Source organism: Lepisosteus platostomus, chromosome 14 (genome assembly GCF_059453375.1).
Source record: "Lepisosteus platostomus isolate fLepPlt1 chromosome 14, fLepPlt1.hap1, whole genome shotgun sequence".
In the NCBI taxonomy this organism is placed as follows: Eukaryota; Metazoa; Chordata; class Actinopteri; order Semionotiformes; family Lepisosteidae; genus Lepisosteus; species Lepisosteus platostomus.
In genome coordinates, this window is record NC_142624.1 from 31,832,465 (window position 1) to 31,858,138 (window position 25,674).

The 25,674-nt window shown below is 38.0% G+C and overlaps 1 protein-coding gene and 1 long non-coding RNA gene across 10 annotated transcripts in view; both read right to left on the reverse strand.

Moving 5' to 3' along the window:
- mlphb (melanophilin b) overlaps nucleotides 1-25,674 on the reverse strand; it is a 45,932-nt gene that overhangs the window by 4,317 nt on the left and 15,941 nt on the right. For 2 of the 9 annotated variants that reach the window (XM_088605682.1, XM_088605677.1), the window contains exons 3-15: nucleotides 24,066-24,287; nucleotides 22,352-22,488; nucleotides 21,134-21,175; nucleotides 19,567-19,634; nucleotides 17,884-17,976; nucleotides 15,151-15,340; nucleotides 13,278-13,507; nucleotides 9,943-10,026; nucleotides 6,335-6,589; nucleotides 1,576-1,767; nucleotides 804-827; nucleotides 403-564; nucleotides 9-98 (exon numbers count right to left, since the gene is read on the reverse strand). In XM_088605682.1, coding sequence (XP_088461808.1) covers nucleotides 9-98; nucleotides 403-564; nucleotides 804-827; nucleotides 1,576-1,767; nucleotides 6,335-6,589; nucleotides 9,943-10,026; nucleotides 13,278-13,507; nucleotides 15,151-15,340; nucleotides 17,884-17,976; nucleotides 19,567-19,634; nucleotides 21,134-21,175; nucleotides 22,352-22,488; nucleotides 24,066-24,287 — 1,789 coding nt within the window. Of the gene's footprint in view, nucleotides 1-8; nucleotides 99-402; nucleotides 565-803; nucleotides 866-1,575; nucleotides 1,768-6,334; nucleotides 6,590-9,942; nucleotides 10,027-13,277; nucleotides 13,508-15,150; nucleotides 15,341-17,883; nucleotides 17,977-19,566; nucleotides 19,635-21,133; nucleotides 21,176-22,351; nucleotides 22,489-24,065; nucleotides 24,288-25,674 lie in introns of those variants that run through there. The other 7 variants (XM_088605678.1, XM_088605684.1, XM_088605683.1 and 4 more) reach the window with 7 other exon arrangements.
- Nucleotides 12,009-13,266, reverse strand: LOC148649269 (uncharacterized). Its single transcript, XR_015926314.1, has 2 exons — nucleotides 12,814-13,266; nucleotides 12,009-12,659 (listed from the first exon to the last, which is right to left on the reverse strand). It is a non-coding gene; the product is annotated as an uncharacterized LOC148649269 (long non-coding RNA).

The window sequence follows — 25,674 nt, forward strand, 5'->3', positions numbered from 1 at the left end:
CCCCTGACCTGTGCATAGGATTTCTTCTTGCTCTTCTCTGGGGCAACAGTCAGGCCAGCTGCACTCAGGGCAGCAATCCTAGACTCAATATCTGATACCTGCAGGAAAGCACACAGTGGTGAGTAAAAGAGACCTAAACATTTCCCATGTGATTATTGAGACTTTCACAAAACACTATCCACGTATTTCCCACAGCCCCGATTTAGAAGGAATCACTTGTTAGGCTTCCTGTCAGCTATGGGGCACCTCCTCCACAAAATGGCATACAGTAGGAAGTCGGAACATATGAAATTAATGGCCTTCAAAAGCAGAAAACCAAGTAGTATATCTTCACTTCTCTGTGGAAACATATTTGTACAGGGGAGCAGCAGCAAGGTTCTCCAGAATGCAGGTGTATTATACCTCGCTCTCAGCATGCTGGACCTTGGCTACCGCAGACGCCACCTTGTCCTCCAGCTCAGACAACTCAGAGTCTGTGGTCCCGCTGTAGCGGTTCTTGGCACACTCCTCCAATTCTTTCAGCTTCTTCTCCAGGTTATAGGCCTTCCCAGCTGTCATGTACACCTGAGAAAACACCACGGAGAGTCAGAGCGCAAGGCACGCACACATTTGAGATAGGCCAGGGCCAACTAATGTGGCATCATTATGCATTCAATGTAAAACATAGCTGGACTGTAACTAAGTGCCCTTTAGCTTCTCATACCGTTTGAAGCGATGCTTCCAAGATGTCTTAAAACTTTTTTCTAGCTTCAGTGCAGGCTAAACATTATAAAAATGATTAAAATATAAATAAGCAGACTCACCCCCCTTGCCTGAATTTGGAGAAGCTGAAACAAGGTGTGGGGAAGTGAAAGCAAACATTCGCCTGAGTAAGGAACACCAAAAAGAAGACAAACACCTCCAGCCACCAATTCAATTCATGTCACTCTTTACAGTGGCCTACTACCGTGGGGAACTCGAAGAACTATTTTACTTTCATTTCTGTACAGAACAGGATTCTAAACATGTAGTTATTTTAATATTTACACACATGAAACAGGCAGTTACTGTCCCAGATAGACCGCCTAAGGCATTTGGAGTATAATAAAGTGCTTTTACAAAGTCTGGATAATCTTTACATTAGCAGGATGTTTATTCCCATAAATAAAAATGAGCAAAATACTGTTTATTCATTCTTTATTTTATGGTTTTTGTATGCTTTTTTCTTCATAGATATTTCATAAGAGTGAGCACGTTAACATGAAAACCTATTCTCAGTGTAGTGTATTTTAATAGAAACTATATTATTAAATGGCCTTTAATACAATAGTGTGTTAAAGACTTTCCTCTTTCTGAGATCCAGACTATTTTATTTACTCTCTGATCCATAACTTTCTTAACACACTTCAAGAATTAAGAAACTTTGCATTCTAAATAACACGTTCAATGTCATGAAAAAAGGTTATTTTTATACTGTACTTGCATAGTAAGCGATCTTGCACAATTTTATGATTGTTCAAGTTTTTAAAGTGACTTATTATATTTTCACTAAAAGAGACAAATCAGATGGAGAAATATGAAGAACAGGCTCCTTACAAATGTGCATATTATGCTTACATGTTCCTCAAGTTCTCTGTATGCCTCATCTGCTTGCTTTACATCTGTCCCCATTAACTGGTATCTGTCTTTGGGCATTGGCGGAACCAACTTGGTCAACGCTCTTTCAGTGGCATTTATGGTTCTTAGAGCCTCTGTTGTGATGTCACAAAGAGCCGCAGCAGATGATCTCTGAAAGCCATGCAGAAGGGAACAGGAATTAGCTTGCTGTTCAAAATGCACTGTGTGGGACGTACCAAGAGATTAAACTGTGGAGCTCTTTCATGTTATACAGTGCTTTGAGCAATGTTACAAAAGCAAGAGCTTTGGAAGGTTTTTAATGTCACCTTTTAGAGCATTCACACATTCTACCGTGTAATGCACACAACTATAGTGGTACACTAACCCTGCACACAGAATTCAAATTGAGATTTTACAGATGTAGTTATATGCCCTAGAGTAGTATGTTCTCTCACATAGTGACTGGTAAATGTATTGGAAAGTCTTGTACTTCTGGTTATTCTTATGAACTGAACCTTTTCTGTAATACTGTTCAGAGTGAAATCCGCCTTTGATGTATACCGATTACCCATATTACAATTCCAAATTTCAGAACACCTGACGTATTTAATTTAAATCTAAATTCAGATTTATTAAAGAAGACTGTTCATGATTTATTCGAGAAGCAGGAAGGAAAAATTGCACAGAAAAAGACTAGCTGCTCCAGTGAGCCAGTTATGTAAGGGTCTGACACAGTGTAGAGGGGCATCTCGTATTGCGACTATGCCTGGTTTATTTCAGGTGGTCTCTGTGTCTGTCAATAAGAACCCTTTGATGAGCACTGAGTTTTGAAATCTTTTATTTTCTTTAAAGGGAAAAGTTATGAATAACCTTTAATTAAGGGGGGATATTGTTAAAGACGGGCTCTTAGGTGGAAAAAGCAACTGCATCACGACTGTCAGCTCTTTGATCTCCTGTTCTCAGCAAAGATAATAAATAATTTGCAAAAGAGGGCTATTATCATTCCATCTGCTATAGGAAAGGTGTGAATGGGAGCCAGTCTGACCGAAGCTGGAGTACAACGGTCACGAAGTTACAAACAAGATGAAAAGTTGTTCTTTCATAGAGTGTGATTCAGTCTTTACAGCATTCCATTAAGATGCAACAGCTGCAGTCTGTCCGTGCCCAGAGATTTAAAACACTTCACAGTGTTCTACTGTGTCTGTCCTAGATATACAAAGGCTTATTTTATCCTTGGTAAGTGACTGGATTCAGTGTGTTTCATCACCTACGTCACTCGTGAAGGAACTGAAATAAATGGGATATTATTGCGTCTCATCATAAATGATATATTTACATTCTTTACTTGTTCAACCCCTGCCTTTTAATCTCAGCCTAAAAAATTGATTTGGATCCATTTCCGTTGAATCTCAGACATGTGTGAGGCAATATGAAAGTAAGATATTTTAAAATAATGAATCCCCTTTGCAAAAGTCTCCTCAGCAGCCTGAGAGCATAGGTTTCTTCCCGACATCGTCTGACCTGCTGAGCTCAGGCTAACCCCTGTTTTGCCACTACGCATAGGGTCTTTTTTGCTCTCCTGCCATTCCACGGCATGCCCTTTCCGACATCCGTGACAGAATGCTGACCCATACTTTGACCCCGCGGGCATCTCTTTTTGTTTTTCCACATCGTTTTGGGCTTTTTTTTCAGTTCTCCTATTCTAATCTCGGGATGCCACCTCTCGACATCCGTGCCTGTGAGCAGGTCACTCAGCAGTGTGCCTTTCCGACATCTGCGTACTGTACGAATACCTGGCTTTCCTCGTGTTGTCACTCCCAGCATCCGGGACAGAATGTTGAGCATGTTTTTTGCCCTGTGTGCAGAGTTTTTTTTTTTTGGTTCCCGGGTTTTTTGTTGTTACTTTGATTTTTTTTCTTGGTGTTTTGGTTTCTCACTTCCTGGTCTCTGTGTTCCTTGGTCTCCCTGACCCCTGTTTCCCTGGACTCTTGGTTCCTATCTGTTGTGTGTGGTATGTTGCCCTGGTCTCCCAGGTTTATTTTTGTTGTGTGTGCTTTTGTTCGTATTTTTTTGTCTCGCTCACCGGAGCACCGCCCGGCCCTCCCTTCCTCTACCCAATAAAGGTTTTTACACTGGAGGAGGGGGTAGCTCTCAGCCGTGGACTCCCAGAGGTTTCCTTTCAGTTAAATTAGGTTTTTCCTTTCCCCAGTGCTGTGCAGCTCATTTGTTTTTTGGGCATCAGGAGCTGCCCATGAAGGGGGGGGGGGGGGGGTACTGTCACGATCTCTACAGCTAGAGGGTGCTCCTACTCTGTCCTGTTTCTAGTTTCCTTGTGCTTTGCTTGTCCTTCCGGTGTGTCTTTGTTTGGGGCTATATATTTCTGGGTCATCCTTACCTCCTCGCTCAGCATTGAGGGTCCAGATGTCTTGAGACCCGCCTAGCACCAGGTCGTCTCCTCCATGGCCTGAGGGCATAGGTTTCTTCCCGATATGCATAGGGTCTTTTTTGCTTTCCTGCCATTCCATGGCATGCCCTTTCCGACATCCGTGACAATATTATATACGTGTAAAAACTTTTATGTAACCTTCTGTCATGTCATGTTATTTAGCAAACCGCTTTATACTGTACGGTGCTGCTGGAAGCCGGAGCCTACCCGGCAAGCAATGAGTGCAAGGCAGGGTAAAGCCTGGAGAGGGCGCCAGTCCATTGCCAGCCCTGTAACCTTCTGACACTGTAAGATTATTTTAAACATCAGAAAAGATGACAGTTTGCATATACTGTAGGAAGTCTTATGAATATCATACAGTGCATAAAACTATGGTACATGTATAAATGTGCAGTTACATCTGTGCCAAGAAATTAAAATTGTTAATTTTCAAAGAACTGAAAAAGGAATATGGCTTTTGAGGAAATGGGGTCTCATTTTAAAACTAATCTGCCAAGTAGAAGGCAAATTTAGCATTCAGAAAATAGAAGGTAGAAAGTCTTAAAATGGACACAGACTTATCTCGCAGATGACTGGCATCAGCCAGATTCCCTACCAGAGACTTTTGGTTTAGGTTTGCAGGAGACTACAGATAAAAATGTTGATGGCAGTTGATGCTGATGAAGTTCCAAACTTTATTTTGATGAATTTGTAACCCTGATCCTCCCCAAGAGCTATTTCCTTTGTGAAGAAGGAGTCCAGTGAACCGTTCGTCCAGTATGGCCAACTGATCACATCTTCTTCGTCTGAAGTCTGAGCTCATTGGCAAAGGCTGAGAGAAGAGTGGAGGAGAATCCTCCTAAACCTGACTATCTCCAGGAGTCCATGGTTTCATCCCAGTTTTTTAAATACTTATCATGTCCAATTTTAAAATCTTGCTAACCATCACACTGCATTGCTTTTCACACAGGTGAAAGGATCGGTGTTACACAGGAACATTAGTTTACTTTTTGCTCACTATGACCAAGTGCATATTTAGGATAATAAGAATAGTGATGATAAAGAAAAGTCAGTTTTGGTACGGTGCGCAGAGAATTAGAAGTACAGTATGTTGAGCCAGTCACCAGATTTCCAACTCTAACTTTTTTATCAAAACACAGAATGTGACAGATGTGTCCACTCAGACACAATCACACAGCTTCTACTTCTAAATTAAGGGAAAAGATATGTAAAACTAAATGCAGGAAACCTTAACCTTCATGGCACAGAAAAGGATAGCATTTACATGACTGGTACCTTTTAGTTTTTACACATGAAGAAGAGACCATGCACTCAATGACAACAAAGTACCCATTAGTGAAGCTAACCTTTTACAAGAGTACTAATGGACTGGCTCCAATATTCCTGTCCGTTGTTTCATAGACAAGCCAAGAGCTCTATCTCTTTGTGTGATTTGCACAATCTGTGTCTAAAGCCAAATATCCTAGAATTTCATTTTTGTCCCATAATAACAGCTCTTCCCAGACTTTAACAAATAAATACAATTTTTTACAAATGAAAAAATAGGGTCATGTGAAAAATATAGCACAGAAATTTAACCCTCTGTGCCTACAGTACACACTATTTTTATCACAATAATAAGATTTCATAAGGAACCATAAGCTCTCAGTTACACATATAGTACTGTGTTAAAAATGGCCTATCAGTAGTTTTCATTCTTTGACAGCAACCTCTTTTTGAATTAATTATATTTCCTTGAAAATGTAGACAGATACGAAATCCTCTTTTGCACACAATATTTTGTTTTCAATTCAATGCTACTGAAAAAGGCAGCATGGTGGCATATCGCTGCCTGGTAGCGCTGGGACCCTGGCTTCAATTCCGGACCTGGGGTGCCATCTCTGTGGAATTTGTATGTTCTCCCCATGTTCTCATGGATTTTAGCCGGGTGATCCAGTTTCCTCCGACAGTCCAAAGATATACTGGTTAGTTAACTGGGTTCTGGGAAAACTGGCCCTAGTGTGTGTGTATCCCACCTTGCATCCATTGCTTGCCGGGATAGGCTCCGGCTCTCCCAGGGCCTAGGCTGGATAAATGTGGCAAACGGATGGAGGGATGGATGATACTGAGAGGCGAGAATGAGAGCTGACATAATTCCCTAATATTTTTTCCTTCAACTTAGAAAAAAAAACAAACAATATATACAAAGAAAATATATTAAATAAAGATATATACAGTACCTTCCAAAAAACCTGGTTTTGTAGAATTTCTAAAAGGGCCATCTTAAGGAAAATACAGTGAACAGAAGCTCACCTTCTGGGCTTCGGTGGGGAGATCATCACTGGAGGAGCTCATCACTGCCTCTGCAGGTGGTGCGTTCTTCTCCAGTGCATCTTGGTGCCGGGCCCTTCCCAGCAGTGATTCCTGGGCAAAGCTGCTCTTCTTGACCTCATCTTCATCAGAGGAGAGCCCCTTGTCGCTGATGTTCCCTGTCAGCTCCCCCAACTTCTTCCTCAGCTTCTCCTCCTCCAAATCCACTACTGACTGGCCTCCAGGCACAGCCACCAGCTGTGGGAACATAGCAGTGCCCTGGGTGAGGTGTTGTTCTTGTGCGTGCCGAATTGATTGCACTGTCATACAAGCAACGCTTGAGAGACCCAGTCTCACTTGCCATTATCAGTCAATAAAAACTGATTCTTGGTTGAGTTGCGACAGTGAGTATACAGTAAGTACTGCTCACTATCACACTGCAAGACAGAAATGAATTTGGAAGAAGTTCTGTGAACTCCCATAGTGTAATACACTTTATCTAATCATCTTCAATCATGCTTGACGTGGACCAGTCTATCACATTGTATTAATACTTTAAAAGATCTTTTCTGATATTTCTTGACACCCTGCTTGCTAAAAAAAGTAAAACGCAATAAAGTGGTTAATACAGTATGTGAGTTTTATGTGAATATGTGAAGACCTGTCACAATAATAAACATAAAAAGACAGTACTGTTCAGTACTTTTTTTGTCTTTTACTTTCTGGTAGTATCTTTTCTACCTTTCATGTAGCAACCAGACTTCAAAATGTTAAAAGAAAATGTTTTCTGAAAAATCTGACTTTACCACTGTCTTAAATATATAATTAATTGTATACACTTTAATATATATTAATAACTATGAATTACATTTTTGCTAATCTGAACATTAAACAACAATCTTGGAATGCCCATAAAGAATTCTACAGAGCTTTAAATAGACAGCTATAATATAAAAAGAGAAGAAACTCTGATAACGTCACTTTTAAAACTGTGCCATTTAAATTGTTCTTTTTCTTATCATTAAATGTTGGTGCTCTCTGATGACTTATGGATAAATTGTGACTCATTTAATAAAATATGTTTCTAAATAACCACAGTAGGCACTCCAGTGAATCTTTGCGTAATTGTGAGACCATCAGGGGAATTCAAAAAAAAAAATGAATTTGTTTAATATTGAAATCATGTCACAGATTCGAGTGGGTTCTGCTGGATGAAACCTGATTAAGTCTTGCATATAATACCAAAGCTAAATAAAAAAGACAATTATCAAGAGACTGCACAGTCCAAATGTTTGATATTCATTTCCATCTTAATTGAACTAGGTCATACTCTCCCAAATCCCTACCACTACCACCACTTCTAAACAGCTCATTTTCTGAAAGGTCCAGACCTCAGTCCTTTAGATGAAAATTAGCTTTATACTCAAACAACAAAACACTTATAACACTGATACATTATAAGCATTTCCTAAAGTGACTGTACTGACAATGAATTTACAATAGTCCAAGTCTCAAATCAAGAGCTCATTGGAAACAAAATGCAATTTTAAATAGTGACTAGCCAAAGACGCAGCCACTCTCCCCTTGAGAAATGTAGATGACTTGGCTGCCATTAGTAATTGAAGAAGATCAAGGATTTGTCTACAGAATGAGATGTTCTGCTTCAACAATCAGCAGACTAGTCCAGAGAGACCATGAAACCAAATCTATGAGGGACAGAACATGTCATAGAAGGCAAAAAGTACCCAAACCAGCACAGGAAAACTGATAAGGGGGTATAAGTGTGATAATTGGGGAAGGAATCCCATTTAACACAAGAACGTCTTTACTGTTGAGTGAGGTCAACTTTCATCCATTCATCTAATTTCTAAGTGCTGCATACAATTCACATTCACAGGGACCTTGACAGACAGTTGTGGAAGCAACAGGCACAAAGCATGATACTCTCTCTTGCATTCTTTCTTTGTCAATAATAAATTATTTTTGGGAGGATATATCCATCTCTATTATGACAGCAAGCCTTAATTTGTTCTCACATCTAACGTATGCTTAAGGAAAGCCTATCCGCACAGGAAGAAGCCCAATTTCCAGTATATCTGTGTCTACCACTTTTCTGTGTATAATGCTAAATCAATGCTGCTCCAAATCCTGCTTTATCTAACATTCTATATCCTGTCTTTTGTCTTTTGATGGTGATTGTCAGCCACCAAATAAATGTGAAACAGCACATGTGGGGTTTATCAGTTTTTGTAATGAACATTAGATGCCCTTATGCACCATAAATAGACTGATGGTGTAACTACCATATGAGTGATTACGGTCCACTCTTGTGGCTTTGTTAGAGAAAGCAACAAAGACCTTTAGTGATAAAGTAAGCCAATATCAATGAGCACAGGCAAATTGCTGTAATTGCTTTGCAGTTACACACAACTGTTAAATCTGCATTTAAGAGAATTAAAAAGGAAGATACTGTACTTAGTTCCATCAGTACTGATGGCCAAAAGATGTTCTAGTTTTCAAACAAGAACTATTGTTAGGACTTAGAAATATGTTAGAAATGTGTTGCATTTTTTTTCCACCTCATGTGACATATCCCCTTTGTTACTTCACAATGTACTGTAGGTGACCATATTTATTGAGGGGAATGCTTTTCCAATGAGGAGGATAATATTATTAGGGGTCCTGTATTGATAAGTTGCTCTTTATCTTTAAAAGGGACTCCTTTTATAAAATGCTTGTACCCAAGCTGGTTTCAGGTCTTTATATGGATAGTTGTCACTCAGATAATCATTTACCACTTGCTAGTCAGATCTACATTTCCATAGTCATATGATTCAGAGAGATGAACACCAAGGCAGAGTTAATACATGTGCTCTGAAGCACAATGCAACAGCCCATGGGTGGCACGGCACAAAATGAGTGGGACACGCTTTTACATTCACGCTACATTGTTTTCCATTTTCACAGTAATTAAAATACAAACAATGTGGCCTGAATTGCCTCTTCCAATGTGCATATTTAATAACCCCGAAGAAAAACTCAAGGGTTTTGTTTTAAACGGTCGAGCAGGCAGTCAAGCTATGAATTCATCAGAACTTACCTGTCTTTAAATTTACATTCGTTTCAATATAGATTTTTCATAAAGTACTACTTAAAGACAATCATCCTCATCCGTGTTTCTCCTCTTTTATGGTACTTGAACTGAAACATTCAGGAGGCATCAAAATACAATAGTTATAATACTGTTCATTGTACGTTAAATGTGTGTTTAATGGAAGGAGGCTCTCTTACTGTCAGTATTTGCTGTTAAAGGTAAGACAATGTCAAATGTCAACATCTCAGTAAACAGATGACACTACAGCCTGACACAATGGTGCTCACAGTAATAGACACTCAAAGTAATATTTTTCATAGCTCTAAAATTCCTTTATCAATTACAGGAAACAATAAAAAATCCCAGTCAAATATGAAACCTTCAGGTGAATATTGAAATATTAACTGTGCACCCTTCCTTTTATCAGTGCTTTAAGATAGCTTTGTACTTCTGAAATATAAAGGCAAATTAAACATTTTTCTTTATACAAATATCTGGAGATGATCTCTGTATTTACCTGGTCAACTGGCAGTGTGATTTTCTGTTCCAGTCGGCTGAGCAGACTTTCAATAGCAGACATACGCTTGTTCAGCTCAGTGATCTAGACCCCAGGCCACCAAGAATAAACAAGAAAGAGAGAAATAGAGAACAGCAGACAAAAGACCCCAGACTGAAATATAGAAACAAGCCGCGGGAGAGAATGATATGCTTGCATTGCACCTTATCTGTTAATTTAAAATACTCAAAATTAAATATATAGAAAATATAGTTATAACAAAATCCAGGTATTATTAAAATTTTATGTTTATACTGCATGCTATTATTTAGTCTTATTAGGCCTTCCAGAATGCTGTTATTATTAGATGGTGGGATATTTGTGTTATATATATATCTTTGTTAGAATATATACCGTAACTATACCAACAAATTAAGCTTATATAAATCAGATCATTAATCATATTATCATATGTGTACTTCTATTTCAGCAGGTGCATAATTTGTTAATATAGAGAAGAATCCAGGAAAATGATCCCTGTTCAAATGGACCTGATCTGTGTGCAAGTGCTGCTAAAGTAGAATTTAAGGACTGTGCAATACAACTGCTCCCTAGTCACTGCTGTAGTGTTTCTCATTTTTTACCATACTAATATAACTCCAGAGGATGACAACATATGGTGTCTTGATGTTTAGCTAATCAATTGTCATTTGTTTTCTGCATCAGTCTGTATTGATTTTATTTGGGTTTGGTCACATGTTGTGAAGGAGAGAAAGTGTCCCTGAGGGTCTTACACAGATATAAGTAGGGGACTAATAAAGACAGCTGCAGTTTAAATACTCAATTGGGAAATACCTCTAGGTCATATCTGTTGAAAAGCAAACAGACACACAGCTGCAGTGTGTGAGCTGAAGCCTCAACAAATACAGTATAGGAGACCTTACTCTGCCAGCATAGACACTGGAGATTAGATATCAAGAGATTTTTTTCCCCCTTTTGAATGTAGTAGTTACGGAAATTCTGAAAACAATAGTCCTGCATTACAAAAAGAAAAGTGGAAGTACTGTAAATAAATTGCCATGTTCAGTGTGGTTTAATATCACTGAAATAAAGTTTTGATGTACTGTATGTAACTAAAATGGAAAGAAAGAAAAGTTCATAGCATAGTTCCTTCAGTTGTTCAGTATTCATTCCACAGAATGAATCAGCCATTCCCTGCACACCTTTGAAAGGAGATTAAATAATCTAGTTTTTGCTGTTTTTCCATGGACAGGGCCTGTCTATTGCATGATACAGACACACATACAGTACTGTACATGTAGATACGGGGAAGCCTACAGTAATTACCCTGGGCAGCATTTTGTTGGACTGTGGGAAGAAACCAGAGCAGCTGGAGAAAACCCATAAGAGGAAAGCACAAGCTACCCACAGAAGGCACCCCAAACCACAAACAAACCCAGACCCCAAGAACTGCGAGACAAAAGCATGAACCTCCAAACCAAGGCGCTGCCCCTGCTGCTGTTGTTTTCAAAACTAAAGGGGCTTTCGGTTCTCCTTTAATGCCTGGTAATGAAAAATGCCACCTTCCTGTCTTAAAATCCATCTTTTATTCAGCATTGCCCACTATTTCTAATTCAGATAGCTCCAACCTGTTGAAAATCATCTATAATACCAGGAGCAGAATTATTGGTTGCTATACAAATAAAAATTGATTGAGAAAAATCTGGGCAAACTAACACATATACAGTCACAATCCTGAATCCAACAAATAAGACCGGAGGGAAATGCAGTCTTCTTCTTTCATTAACACGTTGTCAAACTGTAAAGTTCTATGTTCAATTTTGATTTCCTAGAAATATGAAATAGGCCTACATGTATTCCAGCTGTAATGTGTGCTCCTTTCCTCACTCACCACTCTTACATGTAGAATTAATAAGACGTGTGGCCATGATTTCCAAAAATCAATTATTTCTCATTAGGTACAGTGATATAAAAATATCATCATTATAGAGCTGTTACTGTACCTCCCAGACTACCCACAAATGTATTATACAATATAACTTTAAAATACACTGAAATTTCAGTTTTAATGGTTTATTTTTCTTTTGCGCAGAGGAGCTCTTCAAGCCCTTGTAGTCTGTTTGTTTGTTAATAGCTAAATGATCCAACGATCTCATTCAACAACATGGCTGGTTAGCTTATTTCATGACCCTCTGTGTAAAAAGGTGCCTCTGTTCACATTTTCCACTTGTGTACTGTTTTAGTTTATTATTTGGTTAGTATTTAGTCTCTCACTTAGCGCACTCCTTTCACCATATGATCTTATCTCCCTGCTCTGTACTGATTCTAGAGCCACAGCATTATTTGTAATGTGGTGATCAATTTTTTACACATTGTCCTAAATGTGTTTTTATTATTGCTTATTGTAGTTCTAACATAACTTCCCTTTATTAAAGTTCAGTTTTTAATGTATATCCTTAAAATACGTGAGACTTTTTATTGCATAAGACATTGTATAGAAGATATAAATGATGCCATCATATAAACTCCTTTTTCATAAATATCTTCTTCAAGACCAGCATTTCCTGTCTTATATTTATAGTATATGTATTTGCTACGTGCAAGTAACACTCTGCATTTGTCTGCATTAAAGGTTATCTCCCAGGTGTTTTCTCAGTCTTGAATTCTGTCCTAAACCTTTTTGAATTTTCCATCTTTATCCCTTTGAGCCAAAAGGACTTAATAATAATAATAATAATAATAATAATAATAATAATAATAATAATAATAATAATTGCTTACACTTATATAGCGCTTTTCTGGACACTCCACTCAAAGCGCTTTACAGGTAATGGGGTCTCCCCTCCACCACCACCAATGTGCAGCATCCACCTTAATGATCTTTTTAGTGTCAAGTAAACCTTGGGTGTGACAGAGTTAACTAGCCGTACTGGTAGTGACCGCCTGGCCGATGTACATTAATACTACCTTGGAGAGACATGCCACTTGTGTAGTGTAAAAGCCAATCAAAGTCAATGGCCATCCTATATATGACAGTTCTCTTTGGAGAATAGCTCCAGTAGCGAATAATTAGGCAAAGCATTGCTCAAACTGCAATGAGGAGAAAAATGCTGTCAGCTTGAATGGGATGGCCCATGTTTCTTTTGCTTCCAAAAGACTGAACTGTTGATCCTAGATTACAAAAGAAATTGGAGGGTCTATCTCCCTCCCGTGCCTCGCTTTTTCAGTGTCTGCTCAAAGAGAAATGGGTGTTTTTCCTGTGATACTCTTGCTTTCTGCGTGCTGTTTCCAGCTGGACTCAAGAGAACATGGTGGCTGACGTTGCTATACAGTACCTGCGGGGCACCGTGATGCACGTTCTCCTGGGAGGAGGCGCGGCTTCGACGACGGGGTGGCAGGTGGCTCTGGTACAGGGGGAAGCGGGGTACAGCTTCGGGCTCATCCTCTGATGTGTCCATGTCAGCATAGTAGCGTGAGCGCTGGGCCCCATTGAAGGTGCCCGACGGACTGCCCTTGGGAGAGGAGCGCGTGCGGATCATTCGCTGCTCAGTGTAGTGGCCCTCATCTGAGAAGCAGAGAGACAGTGAGGAAACCGAGAGCAAAAGTGAGGTCAACAGGGAGGGAGTAGGACAGGTAAGGAGAGAGAAAATGAAAAGCAGGAGAGGAAGAAGACAGAGATTGTGCGATGTACTACGGATCAAGAGCAGATAAAAAACATATTAAGGCATCGCCACTTCGCAGAGACTGCAGGAAGTGCTGAGCTGTGAGTGTGGATGTCCTGGCAAAAAATGATAAAGAAAAATGTAAGCTAAAAATGAAAATATAAATTAAAAAAGCAAAAATGAAATGCTCTCTATGGTTCTCCAGACAAGCACTAATGTTTTCAAACAAAGACCTGAGTGAGAACCTAGTTTTGAAAAAAAGTATATGTGTTTTACACAAGTTACTGTGCAAATCTTAATACAGCTCAGGTATGTTGGACCTCTTAAAGCACCTCAGAATGGATATGGTCGCTCCGGCCAAGAGATAAAATACCAGCTACCCAATTCATCCCCAGAGGAGCTGTCCATCTACAGTGAAACACTATTAAGTGACCAAGGCCATTAAAGACCACTTTCCTATGACATTCAGTTTTCTTAGGACAGTCTATACAATTTCATCCAAGCTAGAAGAGGATAAGGTTTGATTTGAAAAGAAAAGTATTATCCTCATTGTTTGAAAAGATAACATATTATCAATGCAATGATCTCATTCTTGAAATGTATTTTAAAATTGATCTGTTTTTATGCTTTATTCTGCTCACCAAAAAAATATGATCCCATCAATCTGAAGAAAAAAACCCATATATTTTATACTTCTGTTAAGGCAGACAAAAACCTCACCAAATTGCTTTATCCCTGCACAATGTAAAGAAATTGCAAACCTTGTACATGAACAGGATGCCTTTTTTCACCCAAAAATAAAATATTAACCGTAATGTCATCAATTTTCAAGAACAGACTCTAAAATTTGTGCTCTAGCTACATGTTCAAAGACATAGGCTGACCGGTTAATGGAAGTGTAAGGTATGGAAACAATCTTTTAACTCTTTAGGAATTTCACCTCAGTCATGTACCTGCCACATTATGTAACACTGTGCAACTAGAGATGATGCCGACAAAAGGGTGTATTACATTTCTGAGAACCAAAACATTGTGAAATTAAGAATATTTTAATTTACAATGGATTTTGCAATAACATTAGCAATTAAGGCAGTATTTGCATCCCTATGGGATAAGAAGCACTGTATAAATGAAGGGTATTATTTTTATTATTATTATTATTATTATTATTGTTTGAATTATTATTATTATTAATGTTGTTATTGAACAGATGTTTGGGAGGAGGTCAAACTCTTATCTCACACTTTTGCTCTCCTTTGCATAAAAACTCTGGAAGTGCACTTCTATCCTAGAACCCCTCCCTCCACCCAACTTCACCTTTGCAGCTGCCTCCCTGGTTCATTCCTGAAAAATGAGAATGGCTGTGACAGTGCTATGATTTTCTCACCCAGGCAAGTTAACGCCCAAGTATTAAGTACAATATTTGCTGCATCATTCTTGCATTATTAAACTTTGTCTGAGCTCTGGAATTATAAACTGGTTGGCACAAATACAACCAGAGAAAAGTCAATTACTGGGTTGCACCTGTTGTTTGGTGGTATCTCACCTGAGCGTGAGGACTTCTCCAGACTCTTCTTGCGAGAGTTGATGCGAAGGTGCAGCTCTGTGCTGAACTCCTGCTCAGGATCATCCCCTCGCTGACCCTGTTCCTCTAGAATCTGCTGGAAGACTGAGGCGATATCGGCCTCAGCAATCATTGACTCCCGCCGTGTCACCCCCTCCACCCCGCCGGAGTGCTACGAAAATGACAGGGGCCAACAAGGCCACGGTCACCCACAGACAACCAAAGCACACTACCTAGTACTACAATTCACCAGCCACTGCTGTAAAGGTGGATGGATAACCAGCTATTGTGCTGGTCCATTTACTGCCATATTTTCCTCCTAGCAGATGTGTTTATCTGTGGCAGCACATTTGTCACATCATAGAATAGAACTGATAAACAATATGCCTCAAAAGGGCTATTCTGAGAGTAATATAATTTTGTGTATCTCTGCAACCAGATATTTGCAATAAATGTGTAAATGTGTAATTACCCTCTCTTGTTCTGATGTTAACAATGTTGGTCAAATTATGAAGAGTGTGTGGTGTTTGTGAGCGTACAGATTGCAAATGTAAACTTAACTGGGTCACACTGCTAAAGAAAAAGGCTATCCATACCTTTCAAATCATTCCAATACTACCCAAGGAGCACAGGGTGTAACCTGAACAGCCTTGTGTTAGGCGTGTCCAGAGCTAAAAAGTATCCAGCCTAAACTGTTTTCATTCAATGTGATTACACTATCACCTATGCGCAATCTCTGCAATAAATTGCAGTTGTTATAGGTGTGCACTTTCACTTGTATAATTAGGGAATATTTATTCTTTTGTATCTTTTGTAGTGTAGACTAAAGATTAACACCATGCATCTTGGTAATTGGTAACAAATGGCACAGCACTCAATGCCATAGACTGAGTGGGTTCTACTTAATACAAATATTTTAAAATGCAGTACCTTCTTTTGAACCCTCTCAAAATGCCGTAGGGAATGGACATCTGTTGGAACTAATTAACCAATTAAAATTGTCCCTATACATGCCACTGACATCTGTCTTCTGCTCCTCCATCTTAAGCCAGATAATAAACTGGTACATGCACCAATCAATTACACTCTCCTTTATGACTTTAAAATACCATGTTTGTTTAAGTAATTGGTGATTATGAGTGAAAAAAAATCAATGTCTTAGGACATACAAAAAGTGTACGTGACACCTGAGGGGAAGAGGGCTGCATGACAAATTAGCAATCTGCCATGACATGAATAACAACTCTGGAAAACATGAAGAAAACAGAAATTCACGTGACATTTTCAAGAATGTAAAACCTTATATCGTCTATGATAGCAAACAGATAAAATGGACAGATTGAGTCATGCTACAGCTTTCTGAAACTACATTTATCACCATGGCAATATCCATAAAGACCCTCTGCGTTTCAATAATGAAGTGATGATCTAACAAACAAAGACAAACACAAATCCTTATCATGTTTGACATTCAACATTAAAATGTTAAAAATCAACAAATTAACAAGACATTCCATCCTCTAATGTGTCACTTACATCTTATGTATTTTATATGTGTAAAAAAACATTAACTGTACAGAAATGAACTACACTGGTATACAAAGACAAACAAACAAAGCACACTGTACTAAAGAAAAATCAGTAAAGCAGAGGCAAGCAGGATTGAGCACAGTCTTGATGAATACTAATTTAAAACAATATATTCAAAATAGAAAAACATGGGAAAGGCATTGTGATTCAATTATACACTGCAATTCAAAAGGTTAACTTTGTAAAGGAACGGCATGAATACTGTACGGTTCTCCCTAAAAACGAATATCCCTTATTATTGTCCTGAATAATATGAATTTTTCAAGATGATACAATGTATTATCAAAGGATAAGGGAGTTAATTTATCTATAACATATTTTATTAAGTGTATAATACGTTAAGTTGCTATATACATAGAAAGCTGAGCATGTATTGATGAACTAAATCCAAAATGGTCTTACGAGATAGTGACTGTTCCTTTTCAAGTTAAGAAAACAGCAGCATTAAAAGTGCTCATTCTTGTACTGTATAATAGCTTGATTTTCTCACAATGTGACAAGTATTTGTTGGTCAAATCCTAATGTTAAACAATTGACACAAGAATTGCAAATCTTAGATTTGCAAAGATTCTGCACTGATCAGCAAGAATCACTCAGAAGCTCTCCAGGCCCCAAACTCAAAACTACAGTTCAGATTCAAATTCAGATTTCAACAGAAATAACCCCAGAGTAAAAAATCCTGAAATCTACTTTGTTGTAGCCTTTGAAGTTAAAGAACACAAAGTGACAAATGTATGTTTTCACAAACATGATTATTCTCTATCATATTTGTGAACCTTTGTATAACAAAACCAAAATCTTGTTGAACTAGGCAAGCTTTTGAATTGTGAACATTTAAGTCCCAATACACATATGCAGAGCACCTGCCTTTTCCCGACTACTTAAAATTTCAAAGATTCTTTCCACCTTAAGCAGAAGTCTGTCTTTAATTTATCAATGCACGAAATGCGTAATTTTATATGGACTTCTCTTATTTCTTTCTAAGCCCACAGGATGGAGAAGATACAGTATGTGCCACATCCTCTCCAGAGTGAATCAGTTTGAAGAACTCACTGTTCAAGAGCTGTGTGAACACTGTTCGGAGGCTCTAATGAGAGAGAAAGATGGAGCCAAACACCCCAGTACCTGCAGAGATTGGCGTCGAGACTGAGTGGAGTACTCAGAGTCCAGATCAAAATCAAGAGGGTGAACCGAGAGGAGACGTTTGGTCTTTCGAATCTTAAAGGCATCGAAACACAAAGACAATCATTTGGAATCAAAAGAGAAAGCCTGCCTCATGAAAAGTAAATGATTGCTGAGTGATCAAACACTGTTGCTCAAGAGTCAAAGTAACTCTACCACATTAATTTTAAATTATAATTGATTTAAATTTTCAACAGTCCAAATGTTCAATTTAAAGTAGCTATAATACTTGGAAAACTATATCTAGAAAAGGACATCTAAATGTGCCAAGCCTGAGTTTTTTTGTAAACCTGGTGTCTTTGGGGTATTTTGTTTTAATTTAAGGAAATACATTCTGCTTTTTCTAGAACATTTCACTTGTGTGGAACCCAGAGTGAATGAAGTGATGCTCTTGAGAATCAGGTTTGAACAGCTCTAAAATTGGAAGAGAATTCGTTAGAGTTAAGCCTCAAATTTGGCAGGTAAAGAAACCAGAAATTTAAGGAAAGGATTTTGCGTCAATCTTAACATTTAAGATTAATTTAACATTCAAGATATCCCTCACATAGTGAGTCGATCTGCATGGGACTTTGCAGATTCAAAAATACAGAAAGTCAATTAAATTATTAAATAAACTAAACTAATAAAAGTTGGTTCTTTCCAATGATGCTGTCCACTTTTCATGCTTCTGGACACTTCTATCTACACAACTTAAAAGATAATTAGAAATGTCGCTACTTAAGAATTCTTCAACAAACCTTTCACATGTTTAAAACATCGTCTATGATGTTTCTGGAGTGGATCTGTATTATACTACTGCAGATGGAATGCAATGTTTGTTTTCACAAAAGATGTTATTGATGATATTTTAATAAAAAAAAAATGTTAGTCTCACATTTTTAGTCTCACAATCTCGCACGAGCTAAATAACACAAACTAAAGGAATAAGACTTCATCCTGGACAACGAAAGTGACATCTCTGAGAACTATGAGGGAACATCCAACCATGAAACATGCAAACAAAAAACAGCTATTATGGCAAAAGCATTAAGACAAACAATATAAAACAACAGAGAAATCATACATGTGCACAGAAAACCAATGCTTACACATATGTACTCGCCAATGTTTTCAGACAATAATGCTGTAGAAATTGTGTATGCCTTAGAACTGCATTGCATTGGGTAAGATCAAGAATAACACAGTGAAAAGGTTTCTATTGCTTATTTGGTATATTATTTCGGATGTTAAAGTACACATAAATCTTTGTGTTAAATTAAAATGAATACATTTAAAAATTGTAACTATTTCTAAGAATTATTACTTTTATTGTTGTCTTGGTGAGAACTGTGATGAGAAAATATTGGCATGGCTGTGGAATTTTCATTTTACATCTTCTGCTTTCCATCACTCCAGGGATGAATTTCCTTAATCAGACTATTAAGATGACTAATGGATTCTATAGTGCCAGTTTAGCTGAATGGATAGTATTTTTCATATTGGTCCACCTTGTACTTTTTCTGGCTTGCCTAAGTAACCCTCCAAATCTATTCAAAACAAAATAATGGGTGACTGTGTGGTTACTGTTGACAGCTCCTTCACATACACCCAAGGCTCAGATGTCTGTGAATAAGAGTTTGTTTTTACCAGTTTGTAGCGCTGTGCCTCTGAGGCATCAATGGTTCCTTCATCTTCTTCCCGTCCATCATAGACATCTGAGGAAACAGAGTGAGAATGGAACAGCACCTATTAAATACTGAAAGGTTACTTCATGTATTCTGTGCATTTGTCGTCTGTTTAGTAACAAATTCTTCGTGCAAATAAGTTACACATGGAGGATAATGGGACAGAGCTCCTGCTGCAGTTGAACTCCTTTCCTGTGTCTGAACACTCACAGTCTTTCACTAATCATTCCATGCAATTCCGTCCTTATCTTCCCCCAGTGGGCATCACAAAATATCCATCAGACATTTGGAAGCACGAACTGTGTGTTTCAGGAACTAGAAAACCCATTTTAAGTAGAATTCTAATAAAGTGCTGAAGAATGTTTTATTAAGCCCTGCTGTGTGGAAAAGTACCACAGTTCTTTTTGCCACTCATATTAAACTGTATTACTGTATTACTGTATTAAACAACTGGAACACTTATTAAGAAAAATTATAAAGTCTTTTAAAATTCAGATTGTGAATGAGTGCTGTGTTACTGCTCATTGTTACTGCTCACCAGGTAGTTCGACAGCAGCAACATTAATCAAACTGCAAACATACAGTATGTTCTGGGTTTTAGAGCCCTTTTCAGTTGTATTTTGTCACCAGCCTTTGTTACTGTTGCTGAGTGTTCTCAAAGGTGAAGTGAATATGGAGAGCAGGGGTCAGAGCTTCTGCCCACAGGTTAGAGATCTGCAGTGTACCCTCTGTAGAACTCCTGCTCACTCAGGTCACAGACATAGATACACAACACTCGTCTTGTAAACCTATTTATTTCACACTATCCCACGTTCTTAATGTTCTGCGAATTAGGGAAGAAATCCTCTAATGATACTCTCTACACGATAGTCATGCAAGTGGTACTTTAAGATGCATGGTACCTGTATTGCAAGTACTAATACCCTAGCTAGGGGCAAAACACAAGGGCTTTCATAATTATTCTGATTAAGAGTCATCTGATCTAATTGCAGGAGACCATGCCTGACGAATGCTTTGCACAGCTACAGGTGAACTGATACACACCTCAGAACATTAAGAAAACAGGAGTACTTTCAGCAAAAAAGTTTCCTCACAATGTCAGGTTTACAGTATATACATACATTTAAATATCTGTTAAAAGGTCTGGATTTACTGCACTTGAAAAAGCAGCTTGAAGCTAGACCAGGCAAGGAAATATTTAGAATTCTTTCCAGACATTAACATTTACCTCTCTAAAAAATGTCAGTGTGCTTTTCTTTTCTTTGTGTCAAAATCATGCCAGCATTTATTTTCTTTTTACGATTATCTGCTTAATTTTATCAATTTTTTTAAATTGTGTTCAATGTCTAATCAATAAATGTTTACATGAATTCTGAAACACTATACTACATCTGATATAAATTAGATTCAAAATATGTCCACTATGGTACAGTCCAATAAATTGAAAATTGATAAGCTCAGAGCAGTGCTCAGGGAGAGACTGGGCATAACAACAGAAGACAGCCTCAAGTGACTTGTTCCATACTCACTTCGTATATCAGGCATGCTGTATGTGTCATCATCACGGGGGCCTATGATGAGAAGCAGAAAAAATCAATAATTGTACCCCTGAAAAATGAAGTGATCACTGCATAACAACTAAAGCCAAGTGTAGGTGAATTATTCATACTATACTAAAGACAAATGGTATTTTAATTATTTAAAAATAATTCCAAAGTTATCATACTGTACTTCTTCAAAATTAGATTGACTACATAACACTGACATCTGTTGGCATTAAAATGTATTGTATTATAAACAATGTAAAGGTAAAGGTTTGTAAAGGTATCTTTTATAAAAAACTTTTATTTTGTGAGATTTTGTGAGATATCACAAAATAAACTTAGTGCTGTACAGTATGTTACTTTCTATAGCAGTAAATATTTCAAGATAAACAGCACAATTACAGTGAGAGGAATTAAACTAAAGACTACAAGAATTCTGGTTAATACATCTGAGAAACCAAGGGGTAAATAACACTATTTGCATGTTAGCTTAACATCTATAATAATCTTAAAATTCTTTTTTAACTCCTTGTGATTATATATACAGTATAACCTACGAACAGGATTCCCAAAGTGTGGAAATATGTGACACAAAATGAAACAACAAACACAAATAACTCAAAATATTCCTCCTTAAAACATCTGTACCTTTAGTTCCCTAGAGAAAACATAATATACATATCTGAATATTGAACAAAAGGCAAGACCAAAGCAGCTATTTCTCTGGACTGTGGTGCCTCATGTTTAGAATCTGACGACATAACCATCCATCCAAACACCACAGAAAAAGGGAAAATGACCAAATAACACCTTTTTTGCATTTTCAACCACTGAGTAAGAGCTGACTTTCTCTTAAACATGTCACCAACAACCCTGTCGATTTATTAGACTAATAGAAAATAATGTAGCAACTTGAATTATTTTACATTAACAATGTAAAGCAGTCCTTTAATCTCACTATTTACTGTTACACATTTCTTTGTTTTAGTCTTTGAGCTTAGCTCATCTCTGATAAGTTTACTTTTGTTAAAATCCTATTTTATTATGGCACACACAGTATGACAGAAAAGTGAACAACAGAGATTTGATAATTCACTGTAAGACATTTTGCAACCAGCTGTGGGCTGGCCTGTGCCACTCAGATATACTGTAAGTACTGTGAGTTTAAGAAGCTTCTACAGTTAGGCTGAATATCATACATACCTATTTGATCAGAAGAGGCAGTCTGATCACCATGCAGTCTCTTATACAGTGATCGCATTACCTTGGCACTGCCAAATCGCTTAAACCGAGATCTCACATGTTCATGATACCAGTCCAGTGTACCCATCTTCACAACTCTAGCAAAAAGTAGGAAACAACAAAGAATGCTGAACAATCTGGATTTAATTCTCTCTTTGTAATCATGTTTGAGCATGTTTGTGTGTACACAATGGCTGTATTAAATACAGAAACAGACAAAATGCATGAAACTATAAAAACCTGCAGTAAATTCCTTATGGAAAAATCACTCTCAGCCTTAAACTAATTATTTTCAAGACGTCTCCTCTCCACCAGATGGCAGTAACTCAGCTTCTTTACAAAATGTCTAGAAACAGAGGTTTATTAGTCTTCCAGTTTGAGAAATTTTAAACATTCTTGTGTCCAGCAGCTGTATTTATTAGCTGCGCTGCATACTTCAGGCTTTCAGACCAAAATGTTACAAACAAATCTGGTACCACATTTTCAAAAGACATGTCATAAAGCCTTGTCCAGGCTCACCACAGTTTTGTAATGAAACCTCTGTCCACTGGGTGCTGAGTTAACAAACATTTCCCACATCTGTTTAACCTGGAATTGAATTTGAAATGTTTAAATGACTAGGAAATGAAACCCTAGAGCCACCAGGTCACCGTGTTCTTTTTCACAGCTGTGTGAAAGCAAACCTGGGAATAGAACAAGCACAAAAAATTGTAAAAATAAAAAGTGAAGCTGTGAAATAGGCATATTTTTCCCATTACTCAGACAGGCAAGGCTCTTTTACTCATCCTGACAGCATATCGGATATGGATCCAAGCGATCAAGGCACTTGCCAGTCGTCGTATCCAATGCAAAGATGGATCACTCCATTACTTTGAATATTATTATTATTATTTACAGGTACCTGTCATTAGCCAAGGGAATCCTTCCATTATTGCTCTTTAGTTCTGATTAGTTCTGAATCTCTGACCCCTTGTGAAACGTTAATAAATTGGCTTATATGAGTCCCCAGATAATATAAAAACAATCCCATTGTTAGTTCACATATATATTGGTACTGACAGCTTGCAGTGTGACAAGCAGGGTTAACTGAAACCTGAAGAAGACGAGACCTTATAAGCAGAAGAATTAGAGGCCCCATGTGACTGTGGTCCTGCTGCTGTGAGTCTGAACAATTAGTACCACGAGCACAGAGTGCAGATGTGTCTGGAGGCAGAAGACCACAGGGGGAAACTGTACCTGGTGATTACAGAATGCACTCGATTTTCAATGTAAAACCATTTGTTAAACTAAACAGACTTTAAGTCTGGAAATCCAACTCAAAGTGCCTTGCTTCTTTAAAAGTCACTCGCAAGCAGGAAGATTATTTATATAATATACTGCATATATGAATTATAAGAATAATATGCTTATTATTAAATATTCATATAATAATTACATTATTCATATAATTCATATATAGCAACTGTATATCTTAAAATAAATATGAAACGTGAACTTGCTTTTTTCATAAGAAAGGGAAGAATCCCCCAGATGGATCTAGCAGAGAAAAGGGTCAAGAAACGAGATGAGCATGATTAGGCTGGCTTTGATATCGAGCACGTTCACCCACACTTAGGGCAGAGTTATGCTCTTCATGTCAGTACGCGCTGCTGCTGGGATGACGTGGCTAGCTCACCTGGCCATACGGCAGGGGTCGCACACCCAGCCCTGCTCCCTCTTGTTGTAGCGACTGCAGGACTTGCAGGTGTAGAGGTTGCAGTCCAGGCACTGGCGCTTGCTGTTGACGAGGAACTTGAAGGGCTGCAGGCAGCGGATGCAGTGGGATTCTGTAAGGCTGGGCTGGGAACCCAGCAGCTCCCGCTTGGTGTCCTCCTTCTCGATCTTTGTCTTCAGCTCCCTGCAGAGCACAACAGGGGGCAGAGGTTAAAGGTTACAGACCACATGCAAGGTGCTGAAACTGCATGACCTTCAGAGTGCTTGCAAAGCTTGTTGGTGTAATGAAACAACTATATCAAGAAAATCATTTGGATCTGTGACATTTTGTACTCACAGAAAACATACTGTATATATTTTTTAAAAGTAAGGTAAAAATGCTTAGGTGGAACAGTTTGTTGCGATTGCAGTACCTAGGACAGGTCAATAGTTTTTTGGCACAGTTTATGCTATTGACTATAGCCAAAAACTCCTACTTGACAGGAAATGGTTTCTTTCACTGGCTCAGCTTGCATGATGCCAACCACCAACAAAAATATGAAGTATAATCCAGTATGTCAAAGTATAAGTAAAAAATAATTCACTTCAACACTTTCTACTGAATAAACAACAAATGGTTGAAGTGTGTGTGTTGGCTGCAATGGAACAAGTAAAGGAGTCAGAGGTTACAAGAGTGATGCATGAATCCTTTCAACACCGAAAGAAGTCTGAACAGTTGAAACTTTGGATTTCTTCTTACTATTTTTCAGTGTGGAATCAACTTTTGCGTGTAACAGGTTGCTACAGTACATACAGTACATATGCATATATTGAATTCTTAATCTAAATGATCCCAGATCCACTAGCCTTTTCTCTTCAACTTTACTTCTCTATTTGTTTAGAAGATATTGAAGGAATTACGGAACAGTGTGGGTCAGAGTGAATTAAAAAAGCTTGAGAAATATCTTATGATCAAAGTGTGGGTTGCAAATCTTTAAAAATAAAAAATAAACAGACATTTGAAAAGAATGGACTATGTGAGCAGAAGCCTTTACTTCACTTTTCAGTGCATACAATTCACAACCGTGCTTTCTGCTCTCTCAGATCATGAACAGTTCGCTTTCATCTTCCTGTTTTGGTTGAAATGGGACCAATGAGGAAACGAGGTGGTTAACGATTACCATGGGATTAAAATTGTTTGCCAATGTATAAATGATTGAATGCCAAATAATGAATTTTCCCACTTCAGCAAAATCTCGACACCTGGATGGTTACATTGTTCATGAAAAACACTCATAGTTAGTGCACAAACTAATCAAACTGTTGTCATCTATCTAATGAAACAGTCATACATCTCGCTAATTTAATTTTAACATTTTGTCACACGGAAATAAACTTTACTCTTTGATTGGAGACATGCAAGGTGTGAAAACAGGAAAACAGCAGATGTTATTTTGCTTAGCTCTGTAACTGCTAAAACACAGCCAGAAGCTGAGAACAATCTATTCTTTAGGCTATACAAGGAGATCCATGTCTGCTCTCTGTGCTTTTTAAATATCAACTAGCACTTGAACTGCTCAATCCAAACAGTT